This window comes from Equus quagga, chromosome 12, assembly GCF_021613505.1.
Source record: "Equus quagga isolate Etosha38 chromosome 12, UCLA_HA_Equagga_1.0, whole genome shotgun sequence".
In the NCBI taxonomy this organism is placed as follows: Eukaryota; Metazoa; Chordata; class Mammalia; order Perissodactyla; family Equidae; genus Equus; species Equus quagga.
The window spans coordinates 57,832,260-57,846,195 of record NC_060278.1 but is presented as its reverse complement, the minus strand read 5'-3'; the positions used below and the strand labels follow the sequence as shown (position 1 = coordinate 57,846,195).

The following is a 13,936-nucleotide window of genomic DNA, read 5'->3' as shown; positions in this document are numbered from 1 at the left end:
CCTGTCTGTTCTGTTTGGGATCCCATCTGCGTATCAGTTCTGTTTGGGATCCTGTTTGTGTCTACGTGTCTATGTGTTTGTAATTCTGAAATGGGGGGAACTCTATCTGTCCCCAAGAAAAGCACTCTGTGCTGCCTCTTGGCTAAACAGGCTGACTTGAGCTATGAGCCCCTGTCCAAGAAGAAGATGGTTTCCTTTGCAACACAACACGGCCACAATATTCTTTAGACTCCAGAGAGGAAATGGCCAAAACGGGACAATTTCAGTTTACCAAAAGTGGTGTATTTACATATGCAATTGGAAAAAGTCAGTATAAAATTAAACAACCAATGGGGAGCCTATTTTAATCTGTTGAGGCCTCTAAATGAAATCAGGAATACTTTACTGCCTCTTTAAAAGAAAATAAGTAATTAAACATGCTAGTGAAAGGAAACCAAATCTCCTCTCTTGCTAAGCTTCCCCACTTCAACTCCCCCAAAACTCCTGATCCAAAATTATGCAAGAGAAAATAAGTAAACTTTTGAGATAATTTGGAATTATAATGGTCATTCTGGGGAACCTCTATTTCAGATGAGGCCACCTTAAGGGGACACCCTTGCAAGAGAGAATTCAAAACCTCTTATGATAGAATGCAGTCTTTGATTAGTACGCAGAATCTTCTAAAAGACAAAAGGATTTCAAAAACAGCTGTAAAAAGGATCCTTAGAGCAAAAAGAAAAGAATCCTTAGGAAATATTTTGGGCCATCTGAGCAGGTCCACCTGCCAGAAAAATAATTTGGACCCAACTATTCTTCTGAATTTTGTACCTGATATCTGATAACAATTTTGAAGATCTCTATTTGTGTCTATCTGTCTCTATATGTACCTGTCTGCCTCCAGATGATATAGTTTCTAAAGGAGCTCTATTTAATTGGCTTGGAGTAAATAACTTATAAGTTATTTCTAAATGTAACAGAAACTAGCCCGGATGTCTTTCAAGTTAACACAATATAAAATGATCTTTGGTAAACGAAGAGCTTAAGTTTGTTGGTTTGATTGGAATAAATATGTTTCCAGAGTTATCAACATCAGATGTGGTACAAACAGTATCTCTGTTACAAAACTTGTCAGCAAAAATAATAATACAGGGGCTGGCCTGGTGGCATCGCAGTTAAGTTCACACGCTCTGCTTTGGCAGCCAAGCGTTCACCAGTTCGGATCCTGGGTGCAGATCTACACATCACTCATCAAGCCATGCTGTGGCCAGTGTCCCACATATAAAGTAGAGGAAGATGGGAACAGATGTTAGCTCAGTGACAATCTTCCTCAAAAAAAAAAAAAAAAAAACAAACCCAGAATAATAGCTGATTTTGTCTGATGTATCATGAGGGTTTTGTAGGCAATCTAAATATAATTATTGGGAACAAGTAAACTAAAAGGATGTAAAAAAGATGAAAGTTTTTGGACAAACTGTTTAACAATAATTATGTTATAATCTATGTACTTAAAACAACGTAAGATGATGGCTAACCGCTTTAATGTCACATCAAGTTTTTAAGAATAATCTAAACATAATTGTCAGGAACAAAGAATTTACATAGATAAACACAGGTACAAATTTTGGGGTACAATAATTATGTTTTATGGTTTGCACACTTGAAAAATAGCTTCCAAAATCTTTTTGGTAAGTTAAATAATAAAAATCTGTTTAGTATCTAGGTCATTTCCACATAAAACTACTAAAAACTGATTACTAAGCATAGATTTACCTGCCTCTGGTCTCTTATCTCAAAGAAACTGGAAAATGCTTGAGTGTGTTAGTAAGCATGTTTTGTGCATGCTGAGACATTTTCTATGAGAAAGCACGCATTTCTAGAAAGTCTGTATACAAGGAAAGTAAAATGTATGTTTTCAGTAAAGAAAGTATAAAGAATAGAGATATTTCTGCTTGTTTTGTTAAGAAAGATAAACCTGTCCTAAAGGACAAGGAAAGAAAAAAAGAAAAGGCGGCATGGGACAAATCCTTAAATGTAAAAAGTAACTGACGGAAGGTTTGTGGAAGTAATACCCTGAGGAGTTTTGTGCATGGTCAAGTTGGCTGAGATTAAAATGCATGAGTTGCAATATAAAAAGTAAGCTGATGCAAAATTAGAATTTGGCTTTCTCTCTTAAAAAAATAATTTTCTTCAACTTTTGGTCTGCTCTTGATATAGAAGTTCAAAAGGTTTTCCTTTGAGTAAGTCTACCTAAAAGACAGAAAATCTATGTTTTGTTAAAATAATTTCCTATGTTCAAAAAATCTGAGGTCTGTTAAGGTTTTTTGACTGTTGTAACTCTCTGTTGCCTTTGACTACTTCTGTTGTCACCTTGACTGAATGGATAACCAAGCATTATTTCCTATTTGACCAAGTTTTTTACAAACTTTTGATATTTTTGATGAACTTCTGCAAAAATTAAGGTCTTTTGACTTAAAAAAAAAAAAAAAAAAAGAACCTTTAAGAATTTCCAATCAGTCTTGGGACTTCTCAAAGAACTTGTTCTATTTCTATAAAGAGGAAAACATTAAACTAATCAGACTTATTTGGTATGTTAAATTACATAGGAAACATTATCAAATAAATGATAATAAGCCTTCCTAGATTATACCGTGTGGGTAAATGTTCTTACTGTAAGTGTTTTAAAAATTATACAACATTCCAAAACTTCTGATCTGTCCTGGTTGTCAGTCATAATTCTAGTTATTATCTTAAAGTGTTGTATGTTACAGAAACAGCCAAATGTCTTGTCAATTGCCATTTTTTAATGTTTTGTTATATGCAGACAGGTGTTGTTTTACTCTCATGTTTTTGCAAATGTATTTCATCTTCAGAGAGATGCATGGAAAGGACTCTGACACTTGCTCTAAAACACAGGTTTCTGATAAACTTTCAGATTATAAAACCAAGCTGGGTAAAAACTTAAAGAACTACAACAGGGAAACTGATAGCCTCATGAAACTGCTAAGCGAAGATCAAAAGTTGATATCATGGGACTGAATAAACTGATGAGGATGTCTATAATTTTTATGACTTTTTCTTTGAAATCTTGCTGATTTTTTAATGTTTTGTTTGTCCAGGTTTAAGGAAAATTTTTCCCTTTTCTTTTAAGGAACTATGACTTATAACAATTTGTAAACAAAATTAAAGCATTTATCTTTTTCTCCCTATCTGATCCCTCTAGAATTTGAAATCTTTTGATGAGTATTCTTATATTCATGGCAATATAGTTATTTGCATAAGTTCAATAATAATCTGTTCTCCGTATAGCAGGACATAATTGGAAAGAGTGGTTATACTACCTAAGGGTTTGACTGGAATGTTATATTTGAAAAAAAAAACATAGACTCAGCTATGACAAGACAGCTTTTGAGGAACAAAGACTGGACTTTACAGAATAAAGCAACTTGGAAATATTGGCCTGGTACTTTGCTTACAGGGTTCCCAGCAACTTTACTAGGTAAGTAAGGAAGGTCACTTCCCTGGTAGCTGTAGGAACCCCAGGATATTTTGGGGACCTGAAGAAAAGAGGAATTCCCCCAAATCTGTAGGAACTGCAGGCAGAGTCTGAGGACGAGTCCTTGGTCTGCCTTTCCTGGCCTCAAAAGGCCTTTAAAGTTCAATCTGAGATTCCTTCCATGAAAAGTTTCAACAAAGCAGATTCAAAAGAGCATACATGATCAATTGCTATTCTTACTGTACTTACGTAGATAATTGGGCCAAAATTTTTTTTAAACTAGACCTAGTTTACAAACCAATGAGTCTCTGGCTATCTTTGGTAAAAATGAGGGTGATTTCAGAGAGAAAAAATTGTGTTTCAGTATAATCTATAACATACATCTATGGATGATGGATTTTGGTTCTGTTAATTGTCTCTGAGGTTTTTGTTTTGTAGCTGTAAACTGGACTGTATCCTGAATTCTTCTAGTTTCCTCAAGTATCTGCTACAGATCTCCAAATTAACGTTTTCAACCTTTTTCTGTCCTTTTTCATTTAGAATTATCGAAAACTAAAACCACCCTTTTTCCTGAAGCCCTGAAAACTAAAATTGGACAACACTGACGTAAAATCTTATTTGACATGGGAGCTGGAACTTACACCTCACTCTGCAGTACAGGTCCTAGAAACTGCTTGGCGAGAAGAAGAATTAACTTTCTTTAATGAAGACTTAACACAGACCCTAAACCAAATTAGTCAAGGATATCATAAAGTAAAGATCACAGTAGACAATGGGGGAAAGAAAAGTGTCCAAGTGGTCAATGAATATAAATGTCCATGTAGAGGATTCATAGGTGGCATAACCTGCTTTTCCTCTGCTCTCTCAACTTCACTACCTACCCCCATTGGAACCACTGTCCTGGTATGTGCCACCATTTTTCTCTTCTTTATTTGTTGAAAATGTTGCCGGTGTCTCCAACAATGTTGTTGGTCTGCATCAAAACAATTAGGAGACCAAACAGCCTTAATAAAGGTCAGAACTAACTCTCTTTTCCAAGAAAGAATGACACAATTTAAAAGGCTTGCTTAGATCCACACTGTCAGGTTTAAGCTTCCAGAATCTTCCCTCTTGCGGCACCCCTCATCAGCAAGAAGTAGCCAGAAGATGTCAACAGCCTTATTCCTGAGCACTTCATATGATTATGAAGTTACAACTGACAGCGTGGAAATTATAACAGCTGGATCTTAAGTTAGCATGAGGGAAGCCACTTAGAGAAAAGAAGCAATATTGTAACTATGACCCTGACTCACTAGTCTCTGTGAATACATTCCAGCCTGCACGTAGGCTAGATGATTAAGCACCTCTCTCTTTCACAAAATATATGATCTGCTAGTTCTATGACTCTTGCTTACATGCATCTCCCAGCTATGATAAGACAACTTTGTTCTCTGAGTTCCCAGGAACATGATGACCTCCACAAAGAAAAATTCTGTTGGTAACCATCACAAATGACAGAAGAAAGAGATAACGTGATGCCTTGAAGTGTGTCACACCGGATAGTTGACATCCCTAACCCCTCTCCTTTCCTGCCCATTTCCCCTATGCAACTGCCTCAAGATTTTGTATCATTTTCAGACGGTTCTTCAGGACACCAGTCCGCCATCTTCCGATTATGCTAGATAATCATATAAATTTGCCTTTCTCAACCACCGGCTTGTTTGCAATTGATTGGCACCAGATTGTGGTGAGCAGAACGAGCCCCATTTTGCTCAGTTACAGTTTGGCCTGCCGTGAACTCAGAGGAATGATCAGTCTACCTTACTGCTCGGGCTGGAAGACTCTGAGACAAGATTCTCATACCCTCCAAGCTGTAAAAATAAGGAATGCTTATTTTCGGACCTGTAGATCTGGGATGCTCTTTCACAGGCAGCCAAAGCATTACATCACATATCTTCAAACTTACAAACAACAATTATAACTAAGCCGTGATGATTCTTACAATTAAAATCAATCCTCCCTCTACTCGTTCCCAGAAATTCTCAGAATTGCACTCCGATTATAGTTGTTTTATATTTAACTTTATGACAAAAAGTGAATGTACCACAGCCCTCTTCATTCAGTGACTATAAGTTAAAATACTCACAAAACGTTAGTTGTAAACTTCCATTGTTTTAAAATTAGTCTCATGGTAAAAAGTAAATATTTTAGTACTTCTCTGTCACCATCTTTTATCCAGTCTGTATTTTTTTTAATTTAGCTAAATCCATAGTTCCACAAACAAGACTCCCAAAGTAATGAGAATATACAGGATAAAAATCTAGTCAAAACATCCAGTACCTTCTAGGTTTCAGTAGAAGGAGTCAAAGAATGAAAAAAGAAAATGAAAGAAAGGGAGGGCAAAAGAAGCTGATAGAAAAGATTTTCCATAAGTTCAAGAGAATGACAGTAATGCAAAAAAAAACTAATAAAGATACATAAATCTTACATTCTAAAACTGAAAAAAAAAGGAATTCAGACTGTACTAAAAATGAGAGCGTACATATGCATTATGGGGTTACAGTATTCATGTTGGAACAAGAAAAAGAAAGATATGCCAAGGATATACATCCCCCATCATTCTAACAGGGTCTTGGTATCTGACACTCAGAAAGCGACTTCCTTAGTTTCTGTTTCTGTCCAGACTGATATTAGCATTACAGAAGTGACAGAAGTCACTCGGTGAACCAGATGTTACCACATCACCCCCGTTATTGAGGCCAATGGTGTGGAACAAAACAAAAGAAGGCTGTCTACCCCAAGCAAAGGCGGTCCTTTCCCAGCCTTTCAAATAATGCTACTGAGAGCAGGAACCTTTTTCAAAGACTTAATAAGCAATAACGCCTATAAGCTCTTGTCGGGTAATCTCTCTTTCACTGTCTCACACCATCGGTCTGAACGCAGAGAGGGAAAAACATCCTCCCCCTCCCCCACCAGCCACGGGCAGCTAGAAGCTGGGATGACACCTGCCAGTTTCCAACAGGGAAAGGGGTCCACCCACATGGGAGCAGCAGCAGGAGGCATAAAGGAAGGGAGCAGTGGGAAAAGGGATGCAGAACCATACATATAATGTTGAAATGTATGCCATGTGGCAGCCTAGAGTGTCACAGGAAAACACTGACTCTCGTTTTGGCCTCCTATTGCCACTGCGACCTTTCCTGGTTGGTGAGTCAGTAGGAGGCAAAAATGCAAGTGCTTATTGTTTTTTCCCTTTGAAATTTAGGGCTGTTCAAAACTGTGAATTTCAAAATCATAGCACGAGCTACGTAATTTTTAGAGGTGCATCTTTTACTGTCTTCGCTAGAAACAAAATAACATGAAACAATAGTTTGTGCATGTGTGTAAAACTGGCAGTAAGATCTGTCTACATCTAGTAGACAGAAGTTGCTTACTGTAAGCTTAATAATTTACCACCATAACACAAAATATAGACAGTAGATTTAAAAAGCAATCATCGTGAAATTAAAATATCAGCCTTACACTAAGCTAAAGGGTCTCTTTTCTGAATACAGAGACCTCAGATAGGTCTAACAAAGAAAAGCAACATACAAGCCAGTTAGGTAAACGGCTAATTTAAACATGTTCATTTGAAGGAGTCCCTGGTTGGCGTCGATGACATGTTCTCACTGAGTCTCTGCTACCTGCAAGGAAGTGCTGCCCCACAGAGCACTGAAGGGAAGTTGGACACAGTCCTCTTCCTCGAGGAGAGTTTCACCCAAGAGCAAAGATAAGGAAAATGTCCACGTAAACTGACAGAGGTGGCAGAAATACCAGGAGACATACAAAGAATGTATCATCAGGTTTCCAAGAAAACGTATTACATTTAGAAAACTGGAATCAGCTCCATAGTAGAGATGGCATTTGAGATGGTCCTTGAAGGATGGGCAGCATCTCAAAAATTGGAGACGAAGAGGGAAGGTGCAAAATTTCTGTGCAGTATTTTCTGAATTGTGCTTCACAGATTCTGATTCTGAGAGAAGCTAACAGAGGTGCTTAAATCAAAAAAAAGGGTCCCACAGTCAAATTTAAGTTCGGAAAACACTACACCCTACATCCTCCCCCCATGGAAACTGACAATGCACGTTAGCATAGGGAAGGCTCTGAGTGAGAACTGCCATCAAGTAACTGTTTAATCCTCGTCTCCCAAACTTAGCTGACTGAAGAACCCATTGGAACAACATCTATCAATTCTTCAATTTCAGAATTACTGTCTAAGCAAAACTGGGACGAGGCGTATTGTAGAATTGAGACTTATTGCAGAATGCCTCCAACACCAACCTGAGAAGCAGCCTCAATGAATAACAACAACAAACTGAGGTGCTGCCCCTGTGTGGGGGTGTTTGTTCTTTTAAACATGCTTTATATATTGAGCTTTATGGCCCAAATCCATAATGAATAGAGGATTTCAATAGTGTGTGCATATACTTTTTACTGAAACATTCTTTTTACTTCATTTTATGTTACAAAAACAAACAACTACACAACAGGAGAAACACACTACTAGTCAGAGAGATCAAGAAAAGAAAAGTAACCATAACAGGAGGCAGTTGTGTTCAAGCTAGGAGCAGCCCGTCAAAACGAAGATGGGCACAAAATACACTCTCCCACCACTCGGTGCAGCCACATCTTCTGTTTTCTCCCTAAGCCTAACATTAACCCTCAAAGCCTATGGTCATTCAATTAAAGTTAAAGGCTAAAGGTGCCCCTTTTTTCATGTTTGATATGAGAAGTAAGTATCCTAAAACAATATTTTAAAATAGAAACAATTCTGACAACCTTGGAAATTCCTAATTAGCATTTGTGGCTACTTTATTTCCTAAAGATACTGTGACTGTAAGTATAGAGAGGGATACTTGTTCCAGCATTTATTAGAAGAAATTACCTGTGGTTGGAACTGAGGAACAGGTGGCCCTTGCATTCCTTGTGATTGCTCATCCATTGTCTGAAGCAACAGGAACTTAAGAACTCTGCAAAAATGTAAAGTTGAACTTTAAATAATGTAGCCATTACCAAACTGTGTTGTTCATCATATGCCTGATGCATGCATTCAAATATTAGAGATTTACTTAATGCTCCAAAAAGTATCCATTAAGAAATCCCATGTCTTATATCTGCCATTAGCTATATCCAAGCTCCATTTAACTAACACAAATATTCAGTCCCAACTAATCCACTTCTCCAAAGTAGCCGTATGTGCCTAGAAAATCCTGTTTGGTGAGACGAAGTTCTCTCTTCTCCATAGACCTTATAGATCAAAGACACTTCCCTTAGCCTCCCCAAGAGAAGGTAATTCCCCCAGTAAATCTCCTATAATCACGGTCAGTGTTTTACATCCCTCACCTTCATATTCTAAAAATGATAGTACTTTGGTTCTACTGTATGTCCAACTATAATGCTTACTGCAATTTTTAGGTTTAAACTTAAAAGGGGAGCCCTTACATGAGGGTGTTTACTCTTTTACGCATACTTTGCTTATAATCACAACGCAGACAGCCAATAACTCAGTCAACACAGGCTGAAGACCAACGATACAACAAGTGCTGCAAGAGGCTCAAGAACTGAACTGCAAATGAGACACAGCCATGGCCCGTCCAGAAGCTACTTTCACACCAATTCCACACAACGCCAAGTACTTCCAGGTTCTTTCTAAGTGTTATTTTATAACTAAAATCATGTGGTTTAAAAAACCAGGGTCCACTTAAACAGGATTAACAGATGGAGAAACTAAAACACACCTTCACTTCATTATACTCTTTAAAAAGCAAAAAAAAAAATATTCTGGACATGAGTCACTTGTATTGCAAATATTTTCTTCCATCCTGTGACTTGTTTTTTCAAAACCTTCACAATGGCATCTTTAAATTAACTGATGAACAGAAATTCATACATTTAATATGGTCTAATTAATCAATTTTTTCCTTTACAGTTAATGCTTTTGTGTACTATTTAAAAGTTATTTCCCTAGTCTAAGTTTTCACACATTATCTTCTCATGTCAGCTTTATTGTTTACCTTTCATATTTAGATCTGCAATTGATCTGGAATTAAATTTTTGTATGACATAAGGTAAAGTCAATATTTAGTTTGTTTTTCCATATGGATATCCAATTGACTTCAAATCATATATTGAAAAGATTATCCTTTACCCCACACTCGACTACACTGCTACTACATGACGCTTGTCATGTATCAAACATATATATATATACACACACACACACATACACACACTGTATTAATTAGTGTAGCTTTATTATAAAGTCTTGATATGTGCTTAATCACAGATCTAATTTTAATATGAATTTTACAATCAGCCTGCCCATTTCTATTTAAAAAACAAAAAGCCTGTTGGGATTACACTGATTTTATAGATCAATATGGGGAGAATTGACATTTTAATACTATTGGGTCTTCAAACCCATGAACATAGCATATCTCATTTATTTTAGGTTTAATTTCTTTCAACAATGGTTCTGGTCTTTCACATCCTTTTTCAGGTTATTTCCTAAGTATTTTATATTTTTTGATAATATTATAAGTGGTGGATTTTTAACTTCAATTTTTCTGATAAGGTACAGAAATACAACTGACTTCTGTATACTGACCTTTTATCTTGCAAACCTGCTAACTCACTTATTAGTTCAAGCAGCTTTTCTGTAGATTCTTACCCTACTGCAATGGCTGGAACCTCCAGTACAATAAACAGAAGTAGAAAGTAGACATCCTTTTTTTGTTCCTATCTCAAGAGAAAAGCATTCAGTCTTTCACCATTAAGTAAAATGCAAGATACACATTTTTCAAAGATGCCCTAATTTATCAGGTTGGAATACTATCCTTCTATTTTTACTTTGCTGAAAGATTTTGTAAAGAATAGATATCAGAGTTTTGTCAAATGCTTTTTATGCACCTGAGATGATTATACAGTTTTTCAGTTGTTAAAATGTTGAATCATGGGGACTCATTTTTCAACGTTAAATCAGTATTCATTTCCCGGATGAACCCTACTTGGTCATGATTTATAATCATATTTATATATTGTTGGACTCGATTTTACATACTAATGGATCCAAGAGGGGAGGTGAGGGAAAGAGAAAGAGAATCTTAGTAATGAATCAGAATGCCTTTCACTGTGAAATCCAAATCATCAAAATCAGCATTTCACATCTAGTGTCCCACAGATACTTTCACATGACAGGGCAGGAAAAAAGGGGTGTCCTGGTCAAAGACCTCTGTGAAACACGATTTACTATATGGAACTCAGAGAATCACAAAAAATATTACCACACTCAAGGAACCAAGCAGGCCTGCAGTTTAAAAAAAAAAAAAAAAACTTCACTTAAATATTTAACTTATTTAATCACAAAATGCTTTCTTTGTGTAATGTTTTTTTAACATCCCACAGCTTGACTAATCCTAAGAACACACTGAAAAATTCTGTGCTAGATTATAATAAAGTGGGTTTCATCATACCTACTAATGTGTAACAACGTCTAAGCAAATAAAATTAAGAAGGAAAGAAGCCTAAGTGAGAACAAAAAAACCATAAAACTCAAAGAAAGCTTAGAAGTGATTTAATCTAACCATATGCATAACAGGGAAATCACTTTTACAGTATCTCAGACAGAGGTCACAGGGCCTCTGCTCAGAAAATAAAAGTCTGTATGAAATTCTCATATTGCCTGTAAGCTGAATAAGTACAATGAATAAAAAGCCACAAAATTTTCTTTGCATAATATCTAACATGGTTCCATGTGTCACTTGATTCTTAATGCTATTACAGGATAAGAAGATGTCAATGTTTATACACTGATTTAATACAATGATTTATCATATTTTCAAAGGCCAAAGATATTTCTCTTTCCACTAATCTCCTCATAAATAAAATGAAAACAGATTTTAATATGTTAAATATCTATTCAGTCTTCTAGATTATAAATTCCATGTTGCAGGGACCTATCTGTGTCACCCACAGCTGTACCCCCAGGGCTGAGGTCAATGCTTGGCACAAAATAGGCGCTGAACAAATATTATTTAATGAATGAATGCATCTACATCTGTCATAAAAACATCAAATAATGATTGCTACAGTTTAATTAAGTCTAAAGTCAATGACGAGAAAAACTATGATCAAATTCAAAAAATCTGGCAACCTATCTTCGATCAAAAAAGGCTGCCCATGTGCACCGGTCCTGTGGCCTAGTGGTTAAGTTCAGTGCACTCCACTTCAGTGGCCCAGATTCGCAGGTTCAGATCCAAGGCACGGACCTACACCACTTGTCACCCATGTTGTGGCGGCATCCCACATACAAAATAAAGGAAGACTGGCACAGATGGGAACTCAGGGATAGTCTTCCTCAAAAAAAAAAAAAAAAAAAAAAAGGCTGCCCAAAGACAGTGCTGCCTGAATTGGGTTTTAAATAATGAACAGAAGTTAACAAGGTTCAGATGAGCCAAGGAAGAGAGAAATTCAAGGAAGAGGAAAGAACACATCGAACATACCCAAATGTGGAACACAACATCTTATAAGTAGTTTCAAATTAAAGTTGGCAAGTGGTAGGAGACAGGTGGTGGGGAATGAGTAGCAGAACATTAAGCTAACAATGGGGAAAGGCGGCAGTTCATGAAAAAATTTTTTATGATATTTACTTTGTCCAGTTGGTATCAGAGAATTAACGTTGGGTTTCAAGCAGCTAAGAGAGAGAAGTTCACTATTTTTGAAAGACAACACTTTGTGCCATGTGACAGAGTAGAGAGTTCACAACCACATGATAAGGGCCCTCACCAAAGTCTTCTTACCTGACCTCAACTGGCTTTCAACACACTCACTATCTCACTTTCCTGAAATGCTCTGTGATCTGGCTTTTCTCCACATTTCTAAGTTGCTTTTTCTATCTAACATACATGTTGGAATGCTGTAAGACTTGAATCTTCTTTTTTTTTTAAAAAAAAAAAAAAAAACCTACAGTCTCTCAAGTCATCCCACCTAGTCCCATGGCTTTGAATACCATCTGTATATGATTGCTCTGAAATTAAGATCTCTACCACAGGCATCTCTTCTGAGCTACAACACCAATATCCAACCGTCCAGCTGATATCTCCACCTTAAATAGAGGATTCCGTCTCCTACCCCTCCAAAAAGAGAAAATGCTTCTCCTCTACTCTTCTCTATCTTCTTACACATACCATGAGGTACTCAGTTGTTCCAGACACAAAATTCTTAAACTTTTGGGTCTCTGGACCTCTTTATCTGAGAATCCTAAAGATTTTTGTTACTGTGGGCCATATCTATCAATATTTCCCATATTAGAAATTAAAACTGAAAAATATTTAAAATATATACTAATTCATTTACAAAAAACAGCAATAAACTCATTGATGTTTATATAGAACATTTTTTATGAAAAACAGTTACGTTTTCAAAAAATTAGAGGCACTGTTTCATGTTCTGCAAATTTCTGTAATGTCTCTCTTTAGAGAAGCAGCGTCTACAGTCAATCTCTTGAGATAGGCTGCTTTGGCTGAAGCATATTTAAAAAAAAAATCTAGTCTTATACAAATGTACAGTTGAAAAACAGAGGAGCATTTTAATATCCATTGTGAATACAACTGTGGATAGTCTTCTTTGAAACTACACCAAACTTGACAGGTGGCGGATTCTTCAAAGTTGACTGCAATGTGGACTCTCAAATGTTATCAGTGAACTTCCTTCCATACTCTGTTCTAAAATCCAATGGTCTCTCTTGCCCTTTGAATAGATCTTTTCACTCCCGCATGATTTTGTAGTATCACGCACTGGTCATCTGAAATATTTTAGTTCACTGAGTTACTCAGATCTTCTTAATGTTGACCATTTCATTATACAATATTAAAAAAAAACACATTCGATAATATCACCACTAATCTCATCAGAAAAGTTTTTAAACATCCAGAAAGACGTCAAGCCGATAGCGATGAATACAATTTTTCCAAAATTGTAATTTTCACTTTAATAGTTCAAGTTTTGTCATTAGTAACAAATAATGTCTGTTATTTTCCTTTAAATGACACAATTTTCAAGAAAAGGTCTACAAAACACCAAAGTCTGAATAACCACAGTTCATCTGTCAGCCATTCTTTCAAGTAAAAACACTGTTTCATGAAAAGAGTGAATTCCTCAGCTTGCTCTTCCAACACCTGCACGAATGTTTCCTCGAGACAACTTTGATTTGCCACATGGGTACTGTAAGCATAGTTCCCATCTCATCACACATATTAAAAGATGTGTGCTCACAGGTCGAGACATGATCAAAATGATACTCTCTAACTGCTTCATCAAGGACATTTTTAAATGAAACTTGCATTTTTTTTTATTACAGTCACACAGAAGGTAAAGAACACAAAGACTAGCATAGTTTGGTGTCACTTCATTGATTCAAGCTAAGGTACCAGTGGCTTTACAAATAGTAAT

General features: G+C 36.4%; 1 protein-coding gene across 2 annotated transcripts in view; it reads right to left on the bottom strand.

The window, feature by feature from the left end:
• Positions 1-13,936, bottom strand: part of NEK7 (NIMA related kinase 7) — a 159,192-nt gene that overhangs the window by 83,172 nt on the left and 62,084 nt on the right. For both annotated transcript variants that reach the window (XM_046678617.1, XM_046678618.1), the window contains exon 2: positions 8,373-8,457. In XM_046678617.1, coding sequence (XP_046534573.1) covers positions 8,373-8,429 — 57 coding nt within the window. In that variant the 5' untranslated portion in view covers positions 8,430-8,457. The remainder of the gene's footprint in view (positions 1-8,372; positions 8,458-13,936) is intronic.